Source organism: Penicillium cataractarum (assembly GCF_028827025.1).
Source record: "Penicillium cataractarum strain IBT 29864 chromosome Unknown utg000009l, whole genome shotgun sequence".
NCBI lineage: Eukaryota > Fungi > Ascomycota > Eurotiomycetes > Eurotiales > Aspergillaceae > Penicillium > Penicillium cataractarum.
In genome coordinates this window covers 1864671-1877784 of record NW_026622745.1, presented here as the reverse complement: position 1 = coordinate 1877784, position 13114 = coordinate 1864671, and the positions used below count along the sequence as shown (strand labels likewise).

At 49.9% G+C, this 13114-nt stretch overlaps 5 protein-coding genes across 5 annotated transcripts; 2 read left to right on the top strand and 3 right to left on the bottom strand.

Annotated features, from left to right (window-relative positions):
- N7496_011277 (GMC family oxidoreductase) lies at positions 1-1911 on the top strand (the record flags this gene model as incomplete). Its single annotated transcript, XM_056704190.1, has 2 exons — positions 1-246; positions 319-1911. 2 exons carry the CDS (start codon positions 1-3, stop codon positions 1909-1911), a joined length of 1839 nt encoding a protein of 612 aa, XP_056550150.1.
- Positions 1912-2016: 105 nt separating this feature from the next.
- Positions 2017-2880, bottom strand: N7496_011276 (uncharacterized protein; the record flags this gene model as incomplete). Its single annotated transcript, XM_056704189.1, has 1 exon — positions 2017-2880. The coding sequence occupies one exon, from the start codon at positions 2878-2880 to the stop codon at positions 2017-2019; it is 864 nt and encodes a 287-aa protein (XP_056550149.1).
- A 2420-nt stretch (positions 2881-5300) lies between these two features.
- N7496_011275 (uncharacterized protein) lies at positions 5301-5507 on the top strand (the record flags this gene model as incomplete). Its single annotated transcript, XM_056704188.1, has 1 exon — positions 5301-5507. One exon carries the CDS (start codon positions 5301-5303, stop codon positions 5505-5507), a length of 207 nt encoding a protein of 68 aa, XP_056550148.1.
- A 777-nt stretch (positions 5508-6284) lies between these two features.
- On the bottom strand, positions 6285-8814 carry N7496_011274 (uncharacterized protein; the record flags this gene model as incomplete). The annotated part of the gene is made up of 7 exons (XM_056704187.1): positions 6285-6978; positions 7050-7286; positions 7348-7521; positions 7580-7731; positions 7796-8340; positions 8451-8602; positions 8771-8814. 7 exons carry the CDS (start codon positions 8812-8814, stop codon positions 6285-6287), a joined length of 1998 nt encoding a protein of 665 aa, XP_056550147.1.
- A 1711-nt stretch (positions 8815-10525) lies between these two features.
- N7496_011273 (NCS2 family permease) lies at positions 10526-12465 on the bottom strand (the record flags this gene model as incomplete). Its single annotated transcript, XM_056704186.1, has 4 exons — positions 10526-11152; positions 11206-11310; positions 11381-12301; positions 12376-12465. 4 exons carry the CDS (start codon positions 12463-12465, stop codon positions 10526-10528), a joined length of 1743 nt encoding a protein of 580 aa, XP_056550146.1.
- Between the last annotated feature and the right edge of the window lie 649 nt (positions 12466-13114).

Below are 13114 nucleotides of genomic sequence, written 5' to 3'. Positions count from 1 at the left end.
ATGAGTCAATTCGACACTGAGTCCTCCGCAGGGCTCGAAAATGCAGTTTTCGACTATGCTATCGTTGGAGGTGGAACCGCTGGCCTTGTAGTGGCCAACAGACTCACTGAAGATCCGAGTATTCGAGTCATTGTTCTCGAAGCAGGGACAAATCGTCTCAATGATCCCCGAATCATAATTCCGGGACTGGGGCTAGCAACATTTGAGAACCCAGAATTTGATTGGAATTTCCGGTCAATCCCCCAGGTACGTTCCCCATAAATGTTCAACGACGCGCTCAGAAGAGGGGACTTTCTCATCGCTAACATTGCATTTCAGGAGCAATTGAACGATCGCAAATTGCTAGGAAATAAAGGGCGCACATTGGGAGGTTCATCCGCAATCAATCTGGGCATGGTGGTTTACCCATCTCGGTCAGGTCTCGATGCCTGGGAAACATTAGGGAATCCAGGATGGGGCTGGGAAGGATTGTCGCCGTATATCCGCAAATTCCAGAACTCGACACCGCCGTCAGACGCAAACCGTGAATTCTTCAAGGGAATGAGATACGATGAAAAGAGCCAGGGTGGCGCTGGTCCTGTACAGGTGTCGCTCGGTGACCAGTATATGCCGTTCCATTCTGCATGGATGGAAACCTTTGAAGGACTCGGGTATCCGCAAGTCGAAGATCCGATCAATGGTGCTGGAACTGGTCCATTTGTCACACCTGGTGCTATTGATCCGGTCACACACACGAGAAGTCATTCGGGAGCAGCCTATTTAGGTCAGGATGTCCAGGCCCGACCCAATCTAAGGGTCGTGACGGGTGCTTTGGTCGAGAAGGTCATCTTGGATCAGCAGAGTCAAGGTTTTGTTGCTAGTGGTGTCCGTTTTATAAAAGACCAGAAGACTTTCACCGTTTCAGCCCAGAAGGAAGTTATCTTGGCCGCGGGAACGACGCAAACGCCTCAGATATTGGAGCTGTCTGGTATTGGAAGATCCTCGGTTCTTCAGGCTCACGGAATCTCTCCAATCATTGAGAATTCCGGAGTCGGAGAGAATCTACAAGATCATGGCATCGTCCCGTTGGGGTACGAGGTGGCGGATGGACTTCCCTCTGGGGACATGGCAAGAGACCCTGCGGTCGCGGCAGCGGCAATGGCTGCATATCAGAATGATGGCTCCGGTCCTCTGGGCATGGCACCTTTTGTATCCGCATTCATGCCTTGTGTGGGCTTGGGCCAACCAGATCGAGAGGAAATGCTTCATAAAATCAAGACCTGCATCGAGAACCCCGCGACACCAAACACGCATAGAAAGCAGTTTGAGGTACTGGAGGCCTTGCTCAAGGACCCTGAGGAACCTACCGCCCAATACATACTGGCTCCCTTCCAACTTCTCCCCCGAGAAGGAGACGACCCGAAGAGAATTTTCAGCCTCAGCCATCCAGGCTTCTTCATCAGTTTAGTTGCTTCGCTCAGTTATCCTCTTTCCCGGGGTTCCGTGCATATCCAATCTGCGAATCCGCAAGACGCGCCTCTAATAGATCATGGAATCCTTCGTCATCCGGTTGACCTCGAGCTACATGCTCGTCATAGCATGTGGCTCGATAAATTTGCAGAAGCTGAGCCTATGGCATCGCTGCTCAAGAAAGGAGGTCAGCGCTTGCACACAGCAGAGCCTTTGACTGAACTTGAAAAAGCGAAAGAAATTTGCAAGGAGCTCATCTTGTCAGTTTATCATGTTAGTGGAACGTGTGCTATGATGCCTCTGGAAGACGGTGGTGTCGTGGATCCGAAGCTAAAGGTCTATGGGACGACCAACTTGCGTGTTGTGGACGCCAGTATATTCCCCTTGGAGCCTCGGGGCAATATTCAAGCGACAGTATTCGCGGTTGCCGAAAAGGCCGCTGACATTATTCGAGAGGGATAGTTAAGTTATGGACTCCATATAAATCGAAAAACAGACGCGTGGTGCATCGTGAACGTAATGATATAATTTTACATTGCCTGAGTAGGTATTCAACATGAAACATCATTAGAATCGATAAGAGAACTTCTCCGACGGCTGGCCATCTAATTCACTGATTGGGCTATTTCCCAACTCGACCGCACGGTCATGACCTGCTAGTTCCACAACTCGAGATCCCGGAGCGGGACGTACTGATGACATGCCGCTAGATGAATTTGGAGCTTTATCTGAGTTATCCGTGTATGGTGGCTGTACATATCCAGCTGGTAGCATTGATGCTTGAGGAGAATATGGGCCGTGTGGCTCTCCAGATATTGAGCCGGATTTCGGGCCGGATTGCTCATTACCAGCAGGTACATGGTCGTTCCTTCGGTTTCGGCGTCCAAAGTAGAAGAACAACGCTCCGACGACGGCGACGCCGGCCAGAACTCCAATCACTATGCCGGCAATAGCGCCGCCGGAGAGTGACGATGAAGATCCACTTGCCGCTGTTGCAGGGTTTGTGGAGGTAGTAGTGGATGTAGGGGTAGACGATGTGGATGTGGAGCTGGTCGTTGATGTTAAGGTAGAACTTGAGGTAGAGGAGGCAGATGATGTAGGGGTCGGTGTCGAGGTGGAAACAGATGCAGAAGAAGCATCAGACTCGGAGTATATTTGGATGCCATGGAACGTCGTACTTGCGTTCTTGCTCCAAGCGTTGCAAGTGAGGCCCCCTCTTTCTTTGCACATAGCATCGTAGTATATCGAGATGCAAAGACCTGAGTCCTCAGGATCCCAAGAGAAGAGTTTCCCTCCCGCTAGGTCGATTTGTGTGCAATTGTCCGTTCCAGTTTCATGCAGGATGGTGGCATGTCCGGTCGCGTTGGTGTACAGAAAAGTCCATGCATCCACGAGTGGGATCAACGAGAGAGTGCATAGCCAGAGATTCATCTTGACGGCACAGCCAATCTGTCCGTAGAGTATGTGCGGAATGGCAGGAGAAATAGATTTAAGCTCATGATGGAAATCAGGGAAAATGGTCGTCTCTAAATATGGGACCCGTAGACACGGGGCATCAACGCGTGAGGGCGAGTCAATCTCGTATTTGATGATGCTTCATCTGTGCATGATTGTCCGTGGGGGCCAGTGAGAACCATGGGGTAGACCCTGCACAGGGCGCAGGGGCAGATCGCTACTGTGACGGGCGGAAGATCGACCAGCAATTTGAGCAATGCAGATTTTCGGCGTCACTTGCATTCCTCAGCATCGAAGAGGTAATTGAGTTTTGACGCACACTCATTAGCAAATGGCTAGTAATATAGAATCACATTGAATTTGACCAAGACGACAATGTCGAAAAGAACGGATAAGTAAGGTTAGCTTGTACAAAATATATCCCTCTCCTCCACGTCTTTCCAATATCCTGATCGTTCTCTTGGGCTATACGACGTGGGGAATACGGGATGGCTTCCAGGCACCCACTCGGCGAAGAAATCATGTCCTTCGGGAAGTTGCAATTTCTGGAGGGATATCCATCAGCATTCACACACGTGAAGTCGTCAAGTTGACTCTCAAACGGCATGCAGATCGTTGATTGGAGCCCCGTAGCCGGAAATACGAGGTAGTGGGCGGCCAGAAACCTTCTTTTTTTTGGTTCCACCCTCGAATCTCAGGCTTTATTTAGCATCCGGGCTTGAACCTTTCCGAGTGAATCGGTGTGTTGCAGATACGCCCCCATCGAGACAAGAATAGTTTGCGAGGCTTGTCCTATAATTCTTCTGATACGGGCCCCAGAGGATTGGTAGATCCCAGGAAAATGAAGGCTTTCATGCGCCAAGAGGCCAGAAATAAGGTTTTGTCTTGGTGAGGAAGATCAGAATAGCAGCACAAGGTCGTTGGGGGTGGTTGTGTACGAATTGTTCGTGTTGACATCGTGTTCTCTTTCGATAGGGAATCATCTTTGGGGGCATGATTTTCTCAATACGGGAGCTGTCTCTGATTGCCATTGGATCCAACCTTAAGCGAGCTTCTCAAGTGTGTCATGATTTGCTAGGGGACCCAGAAGAGCAAAAGGATATCAATTGTTCCCCTTTCAGGTGCAACCCCCAAAATAGATTGGTGCCTCAGGCCAAAATCTACCTCCTCTTGCTAGCCAAAATCGCTTGTACATAGACATTCAAATGAGTTCAAGAGCTTTGCGTCCATCGACGAATAGTCTTGCCGGTGTTAATAGTAGGGATTCGCAATGACAAAAAATAGTAGTGTTACTGCGAAAATAGCAGCATCAATCTAGACCCGCAACTCTCCAGTTGATCGGGGAGCTGTTGGCGACGTCACCCAAGCAGATACAACCTTAACATCAAAAGCCGGGTTTTCCCATACTCGCAGAGATCCTCATATAAAACCCAGCAGCGCCCTTCATTCTATAAAACCCCATTCTACACACGTATGTTTCTTTCGAATATTGAGAAAGGTATTGACATAATGATTCGCACTGTGATGTGGGTAGTACCGCAGAGGTGCCGGGATCGGTACGGGTCGCACCCAGACTTGACTTTTTCAGGGCCGCAGCCTATATAGTAGCCCTGAAACTTTATCCGCCGGGCTATCTAGACGATTATACTCGATTCCCCTGTGCATTGGTAGCTGAATATGTGGGTCTTCTCAACTGACAGGAGATCGCCGCTGACGGGTCTCTGTGGCTGTGGGGAAAGCTTCTCAGCAGAACGGAATCTAGCGGAGCTTTTTCTTGACGTCCTTGACTGATTTTGGATATTAGGAAACCCATGGTAACTAGTCTCCTGTACACCAATCATAGTGATCAAATTATTAGCTCTAGAGGGACTCGTACATACCTGATGGAAGGTGGTCATGATTCGCATCATCGACTTATGAAGCCGCTACTCCGTTGGTTGCCGGGGCTTCTTATAGTCACCGAAATAGTTACACCGCCATAATCCAAGCTTCCCTTGAAGAAGAGGATTGTTTGTGTGATTTTGACCATCATTGTAATCGTTGCAGCGTGACGTCACGTTCTTTCCTCCGGCAGTATCTGCGCTCCTCCTTCGACCGTCCGACTGTTTACCTATCACTTCCCCAAATTTCTTCCCATAAGAACCTCAAATCAACGTCACTTTGTTGAGCCTGATTCCTCCCCTATAAACCGGTCCGTTGTGATACAGCCCGACGAGTGATTTGCATACACTAATCTCGGATCAGCGGATTCCAATCTCTCACCCAGGTGCGACTCGGCTGAGGACCCTGCTTCTTCCAGGCGCTAAGTAGGTCCATACCAGTCCGCCAGTCAAGATTGAATATGGCTAATTCTCGACGCAGAAACCCCAAATCGCCATTCGCAACTTCCGCCCAAGATGCCTGCAGTCACCATGACTATCCGCGCCCAGGCAGACAGCCTGACCTCCATCACAAAGCGAGGAAACTGGGCTAGCCGAGAGCCCGGCGTAATCTTGGTGTTTTGCATCGTCTTTCTCGTGGGCCTCGGCATTGTCGCCTTGTTCGCATACCGCAAGTGGATGACGCGGAAAGCCAAAAAGCAGACCTTTGAGACAGCCGCGTAGGCTCATACAACGCTCAGCTCCTCTTCGACACGGGGGCCAACGCAACGAGCACAGCATTGAAACCGTGCATCGGAAATTGGCTGGACCTACCTCACAGCAGTGTGTTGATTCGCTCGGCTGTTGATGAGGTTTTCTGACCTTGGTTTTCCTTATGTGTTTTTCTCCTTTATCGAGTCGATACCCATCAGTGCGTGGCTGGGAGGATTGCGGATGGAAAGTGCGAGAGGGTTACACGGTGGGAAATATGTTTCATGAATACTCTTTAGATGATATCAACGAATATTACGTGATTTTTATGTGCAGTAGCTGTTTTTCCCGGCCAGAATACCCAAGCTCCATCGTATGGGCATTCACTCCCTCCGAATCGACTAGTGTGAAGCTGGGCTTTTCGAGCACTTGGGTAGATGATCCCATTGATCACACCCTTAGATGAGTCGGCAGGTTTTTACAGTCAAGTCTGATATTGAAGGTTTCAAGCCCCAGGAAAATAATTCCGGGCGCCCCATTATTATCCTCGCGTGGCTTCCAGGGCGGATTCCCGTGATCCCACTGAAAAGTCGCTCACTCCTTCAGCCTCTCACCCTGACATCCTTCTCAATTTGTGTCTCCGAGAACCAGCTTTAGATCATGCTGTGCGACTTTCAAAATGTTGTTGATTTGTAATGAGCTAACAATATATCCAAATGTCTGACAGGCCGACCTCTCCACGATCTCCACGACCCTAAGCAACATCGTCGCTCCACTGCTCTCTCTCCCACACTTATAGCTGCAACAACTTCAATCGAATGCCTCTGAGCCTTCCTCATCACTGTCGTCATCAAGATGCAAATCATCGAATTTATTCAAGAACATGTCGAGCTCGATCTCGTCCACCTGCCCGCCTTTCATTGAATTGATAAAGTTGGGATACTGGCTGTTAAGGATCTTGCGGTCTTCTCGACTCCAGGTGTTGGTCTCGAAGTCAGTGTACAGAGCGTCTGTCTCAGCTGGCAGCTTTATCTCCATTTGCTTGGATGTCACTTGGAACAACCGGAGCATTCCCTTGCCCAGTGACCACCGGTTTGAGAACGCCTTGGCCGCAATGCTCAGACTAGTAAAGGCCTTGCGGTTTTTCTCTCCGTCCTCCAAGTACGGCAGGAGAGTGAACATGGAAACAGTTACCCACTGGATATTGACGGGTGGCATTTGATCTAGGCCCCATAAATCACAATGGATGTCGATCAAGTCACCGCTCGCCAGAGCCGACTCGATACAGCGCTTTTGGGCTCCTTGGCGAGTTTCATGCAGCCATTCCGCACTTTCGTCACAGTCCTCAGCTTTGGGAAGGTCCTTTACGACGCCGAATATTGTTTGGATAATGGTGTGGTATTTCAGGCTGGTGTTGACTTTGGTCAGCTCTAACAACTTCTCTTTCCCAGGGGAAGGATGACAAACTGAAGACTCAAGACATGTGGCGTGGCATTGCTCGTCCCTAGACAATTCGGGAATTTATCATACCACGCACGAAGACGATTATATGCATCTTCTGCTGATTGAACGAACTCGACATTGAGGGTTTGCTCTTCGTTACCACGGTTGAATAGAGACCAAGTCAGGTCGTACGTGATAAGGCTCACGTCATTAAGGGCCTTGGACAGACACTGAGTATGGGCTTTGGTTGTTTCGGATTGGAGAGGATAGTTGGACCATTTCTCGCGATGAACATCGCGGCCCACCAGCGGATAAGGTATCTGCGGCACTTTTATCGGTGCTGACCTCTGATATGAAAGTGCGGTCATCCTAAACAGTGGGAATATCAGAAAGATTGAATCTACGCATTCCAAGATCAACATGCTCTTACGACGCTAGTGTGAACAGCCCCCAGATCATATGGTCAGTTGCTTTCAATTTGCGTATTGTATCTTGGTCAGCGTCTTCAGGTGTTGGTCCACGCCTTTCAGCCAGTTCGTGGACTCCATGTGCAAGGTCACCAAGGTACCTCCATCCAATGCGGTCCCTGCCAATCATGCATGTGCTGGAAGACGATCGTTAACGTTGCCCCTCTGGAGAGAGAAAAAAGGAAAGGAACTGACCAAAGATATAGCACACCCATCCCTTGGAGAGTCGCAATCTTTCCTTTGCCGGCATCTTTCTCAAAATAACGCTTGGCCTCTTTATAAAAGTGGAGCCCTCGGGACCACTGTTCGGCCGCAATGGCATATGCTTCGGGATAGTCAGAGTATGCCTATGAAGGCGAGCCTCGTGAGTCTCCGATTAGTGGTCTAAATATTGTCATTGGAGTCACTTACACAAGCATCTGCAAGAATAATATTGACCAGGAATGGAGAACAAAATTCGGAATCTATATTTCCCGATTGCATTTCTCGGATGAACAAGTCTCTATCAATCCAGTTCAGGAACGGGTGTGCCCAAGTGAACCACAGTGATATCAAATGTGACACAAAGTCGTCATCCTCCGTGATACTCGTCCATGGGTGGGCGGGTACTCGGAATAGCGCCATGTCGGATAATTGCTTCGGTTCCGGCCTGGGACGAACTGCTCTTCTTTGCGACTCGTGCCACTGCTGAACACTATGACATGCCTCGATTAGTTCTGGAGTCTTTTCCAGCCGGGGGCGTTCCATCAGGTCGTCCATAAAGGCTCTGATCTCGTCCAGTGATGCATGGCTGCGAATGAGATTTGTTATCTGCGCAGCATAGGTCCTGTCGCTTTCCTGGAGGGTGGCGATGAGTCGATCCAGAAGATGGCCTTTCTCGTCCAGTGAGTCGAGTTTTCGTTTAAGGACATGCTTCCGCCGCTGGTCGCCATCTTCATCGATGGCGCATGAGGCTCCTGTTTTGACGCAGTTGGGGCATGGTACTTGGCCTGTGCACTACAGATATCCTCGGGCTTAATCGACTTTCTCGATCACTTCAAGTTGATTGAGGGGTGGAACAATTTACCTTCAACTTGCGCCGTTTGCACGTGGTGCATGCTGTGCGAACATTCTTTCGCTTTGAATTCGGCTCGTCGGGCGAAACTCGTGAAGAACCCTCGATTGAGGGCCTCAGAGGCCTCAATGCATCCGAACCGGTCATGAATTACACCTCGCACACTCGAGTATCGGTCCCATTAACGATGGTGAGTGTACAGTTGAGTTGGTCTACGGGCCTCAACTGAATCCCAAGAGAGCAAATCCCTTCTCTTTACCCGTGGGAACCTTACTGTCGGCTTTATTGGAAGCTTCGATCCGATTACCACACTCATTAGCGTACCTACTAACCGGACAACCGCAGATTCCGCTACCTTTCGTGTTGCCCAGCCCATCGCGAGAGTGGGGGGTTTGATGCGGCTAGAACCTGGAAGGCACTCTATTTTGCCTGCCAACCAATCTTTACTTTTTTTTGGCGGCCAAAAAAGGGGCCCCCCCAAGGACACGATTTTGAGTCGTCCCGCGTGATGATTGGGCTTCGGAAACTATCACCATTTACTTTAGGATGCTTACGAACGCCATTCCGTGGCGGGCCCGGCTCTGACTTCCACCCTGTAGCAGGTTTGAGACCCACAGTAGGGTTCCATTTTCCCAACCAGGTACCTAACCTATCGCATCCGGTCGACAAAAATTTACATGCCAGTCTTTTTGAACCCACATCTTATTTTCGAATTCGCCAATCTCACAACCAATAGAGCAGCAAGGCTTATACCGATTACATGGTCACGGATCCTTAACCCTGCGTGGAGGATCGCCTTATCCATGGATTGGGATTGCAGCCATCTCGACAGAGTACGGGGTACTGTGACTGGTAGTCACAAGCAGTAGTCAACGGGGAAGCAGACTAGTGCTTTCCGTCCCAGAAACATGCATAAGTAGCATCGAGCAAGTCCGCGGAGTGAAAAGCCACCGAGAAGCACCTTCCTTGTCACTTACAATCTAGGTAGCAAACACCGACGCTGTCTTCGATTGATAGGCTTGACCTTGTCATCCACAAGGATCATTTAGCGTTTTGGCCTCTGATCACTCAGGCCGAACAGTGATACTCAATATGCCAAGATGGCAAGGATGGCAATTCCCGGAAGCTCGATCGACCTACGTGCAAACTTGCTAGCGATAGGACGGAAAAGGACATTCACAGCCAGACCGAGTGAACAATTCTGCATGCCATGCCCTCGATGATTCTCCGATTTCGGCTTCTGATGCCAGTTTATCAATTGCGCCACTGACAAAGACACTGTCCCGGGCCGCTGTATTCATGGGCTTCCTGTGTCCCGGGTCTCTTGCCGCGGTCGCACATATTTTCCCCATCAAAGAAGGAGGGGCGTCGCGCCCATCACCCAGCTAATCCATATCAGGCAACACCTAATATTCTACCCTAAAATCTTGACGGAAGCATTCCCCGAGCAAGTAGAGTAACCTCGCTGAGAGCGCATTATTTTATTAGCCTGAACTGATCTCCTACTCGAAAATAGGAGAGGACGTCTTCTAGACTCGGCCAGAACACTCACTCCCCTTAGCTTACTACTGATGTGGGCTAACCCACAGGTTTCCACTATGTGATTTAGGGTTACATATGCACATCTCAACATGGGATACTTTGGCGAGTTCAGTCGGATTATTGAAGCTATTTTATCGTATATGCCGACTATTGATGATGATCAAAGTCAAATTTGATAATGCGAGCTTCGTATAACTGTTCGCTGCGCCTAGATAACCTAGTTACTGTATTGACCGTACGGAATACCGGGAAACTACCCGGAAAAGAAAAGAAGGTCTCTTCACCCTTCGGTAGTATTGGCCAGTCACTCGATCTGCTATAAAAGGCGTCCAATATTGCAGCTGATCTCGCGAGTCTGTTAGTATATCCCTCGGCACATAGGAAACTAATCATGGCTCTTCGAACGTGATACCGATATCCAGAGAGAAAAAAAAAGAGGCACCAATCGCTCAAAAAATCGATTATTTACAACTATGATATCGTATAAACATCCATGAATTCGCTCCTCTGCAAGATAATGAGCTCCCCCATCAAGTACAGGTCGCTCACAACACCTTCGCTGTGGACTGCTCGGCATTATGGGGACCCTTCTCAGTTGCCACTCTCTCCTGAGATGAGCCAAGAGATCCTAGCTCATCGGAAGCGGCGCGCTCCTCATCGCGGCGCCAGAAGTCCTTCTTTCCACTAGCAGCGCGCTTTACCCAAGGAGGGAGGAAGCCACCAGGCACCTTCCATGACCAGGGGTCGGACTCGTCCTTGTTCGGTGGGACGATACGACCTCCACTGACCTTCTCCAGGATCCAAGCAATCGAGTTCAGGATGATATAGCTCAGGATACCGGCAATGAGACCGTAGGCGATGCTGTAGGTGAACGGCATGATAGCAATGGTAAGGAAAGCCGGGATCGCATCACCATAGTAACGCCAGTTAATGTCGGCCGCCGACTTGGCCATCAGAGCACCGACAATGACGAGAGTGCAGCCGGTTGCCCATGGTGGAATCGAAGCGAAGATTGGCGCGAAGAAGACGGCGATGAAGAATGCGAAGCCGGTCATGCAAGAGGTCAAGCCTGTCTTGCCACCTTCGGAGATTCCAGCACCTGATTCGACGAAAGCAGTAACGGGTGGGCTGCCGAAGAGGGATCCGATTGAGATGGAAATAGCATCAACCATCTAGATACCGGGTTAGTCAGTGCAAAATAGGATGGGGGAGGTTGAGTACTTACATATGCGATAGCGCTGCCTTCGAAATCTTGGGTACGCTCATCAATGGCGCCCGCAAATCGGGCCATAGAGTACATAGTACCGGTGGTGTCCAAAATATCAACATACTATCAACTCAAATTAGCCACTGACTTTTCGAGAAAGACGAGGGGGATGAGATGAGGGCCAAAAACCTACCAAGAAGGTGATGAAAGCCAGGCCAAACTGGCCGCCGTGACCAGAGATATCCCATTCCTGCACAGCCAGGGTATGCGTGATAGGATGGAATGTAACGACCTTCTTGAAGAAATCGAACATGCTGGTTCCGAGTTCCGTGTAAGGGAAGTACGTCACTGGGGTGGTACGCGGCCAAGAAATAATCGAGACGAGCAGAATTCCAATAATGACCGCGCCTTTAACACGGTACATCATCAACAATGCGGTCATGAAACCACCGCAGAAGATGCCGATCCACATAGTAGCGCTGCGCATCTTCTGGCTGCTAATACACAAGCCAGTCTCCGAGTCGATATACTGGGACGCGCATCCTGCCAGCTCAATGGGAGTGTCCGTGGCACCCTGAACCAGTCCAATACCGGCGCTATAAGTCAAACCGATGAGAGCAAGATACAGCCCAATACCGACACCAGTCGCAAGCTTGATAGAAGCCGGAAGAGCGCGTGCAAGCCATTGTCGCATACCAATCAATGTTAGACCCAAGAATACCCAGCCCTCGACGAAGACAGCAGTCAAAGCAACCTTGTATGGGATCAGACCGGAACCATGATATCCAACAACTGTATAGGCGAAATAGGCATTCAGACCCATGCCGGGAGCTAGCGCAATAGGCAAGTTCGCGAAAAGACCCATGCAGAATGTCGAGAGGGCGGCGATAGCTGCCGTCGCGGTAACGATGTCGCGCTTCACCTCCTGCACGCAGATCAAGTATTCGGCATTGGTTGCGCAAAGGTCAGACATGCTTTCAGCCGGGCAAACGCATGTTCCACCAGACTCCGAAGTAATGGTGCTGTTCACGGAGATGATATAGGCCATCGCGAAGAACGTGGCCAGGCCGGCACGGAGCTCAGTAAAGAAGAAGCTCCCTTTCCTTTCCAACGGCTAATGCGACACGACATCACGTTAGCCAAACGGCTCATTGTATCTGTACCTGGTATAGAAGTATGAAAACTCACGTGGCCAGAATTCTCCAAACGGAACCATCTCCCCACGGGACTTCGCGCAACCCGCAGGTTACTATCGTGAATCCAAGTCTTGATCCCCATTGTCAGACTCTGTACAGTTTGCGACTGCTGCTATACGCGCGCAGGGTATCAAGAGCCGCTGCAGTCGGTGCGACGCACTATTTAAAGTGGTTTAACGAGCAGTGAACAGAGGAAAAAGCAAACGCGTCGAAGGCGAAGAAAAACTATCCGGCTACCTCCGCCAACCAGACCCCTCTGATAAGCTGCAACAGAAAAAAATTCACCTGGCCAGTCGATGACCAGCTATCTCCGCTTCCCGTCATCCTTGGCAGGCTTGGCGGGTAGAATTGACCTCTTGCTGGCCGGACAATTGGCCGCTTGGTTGCCGACAGTCCATTTTCCCATGGGTCTGAGCTCGGCAACCTCGGCAGTGGGTCTCTTCACGTTGAAAAAAAAAACTCCGACAACGTTAATAATGAGTCAGGAAAGGTGATATAGAAGGAGATGTGATTTTGAATAGAAATTGCTTGGATATTTTTATCGATAATTAGCATGGCCACTGAGGGAGAATTTTGTTTCCGAACGCTTCTTGCTGAAACGCCAAGGTTGCACTCGGTCTTCTTGGCACGAGGCGGACTATCTTATCGGTACTATTTCCAGGGTCCAGCGATAAGCGGCTCAAGTAAGACTGATAGAGCGGATGAGTGGGTTTAATCTCAGCAGCTTCATA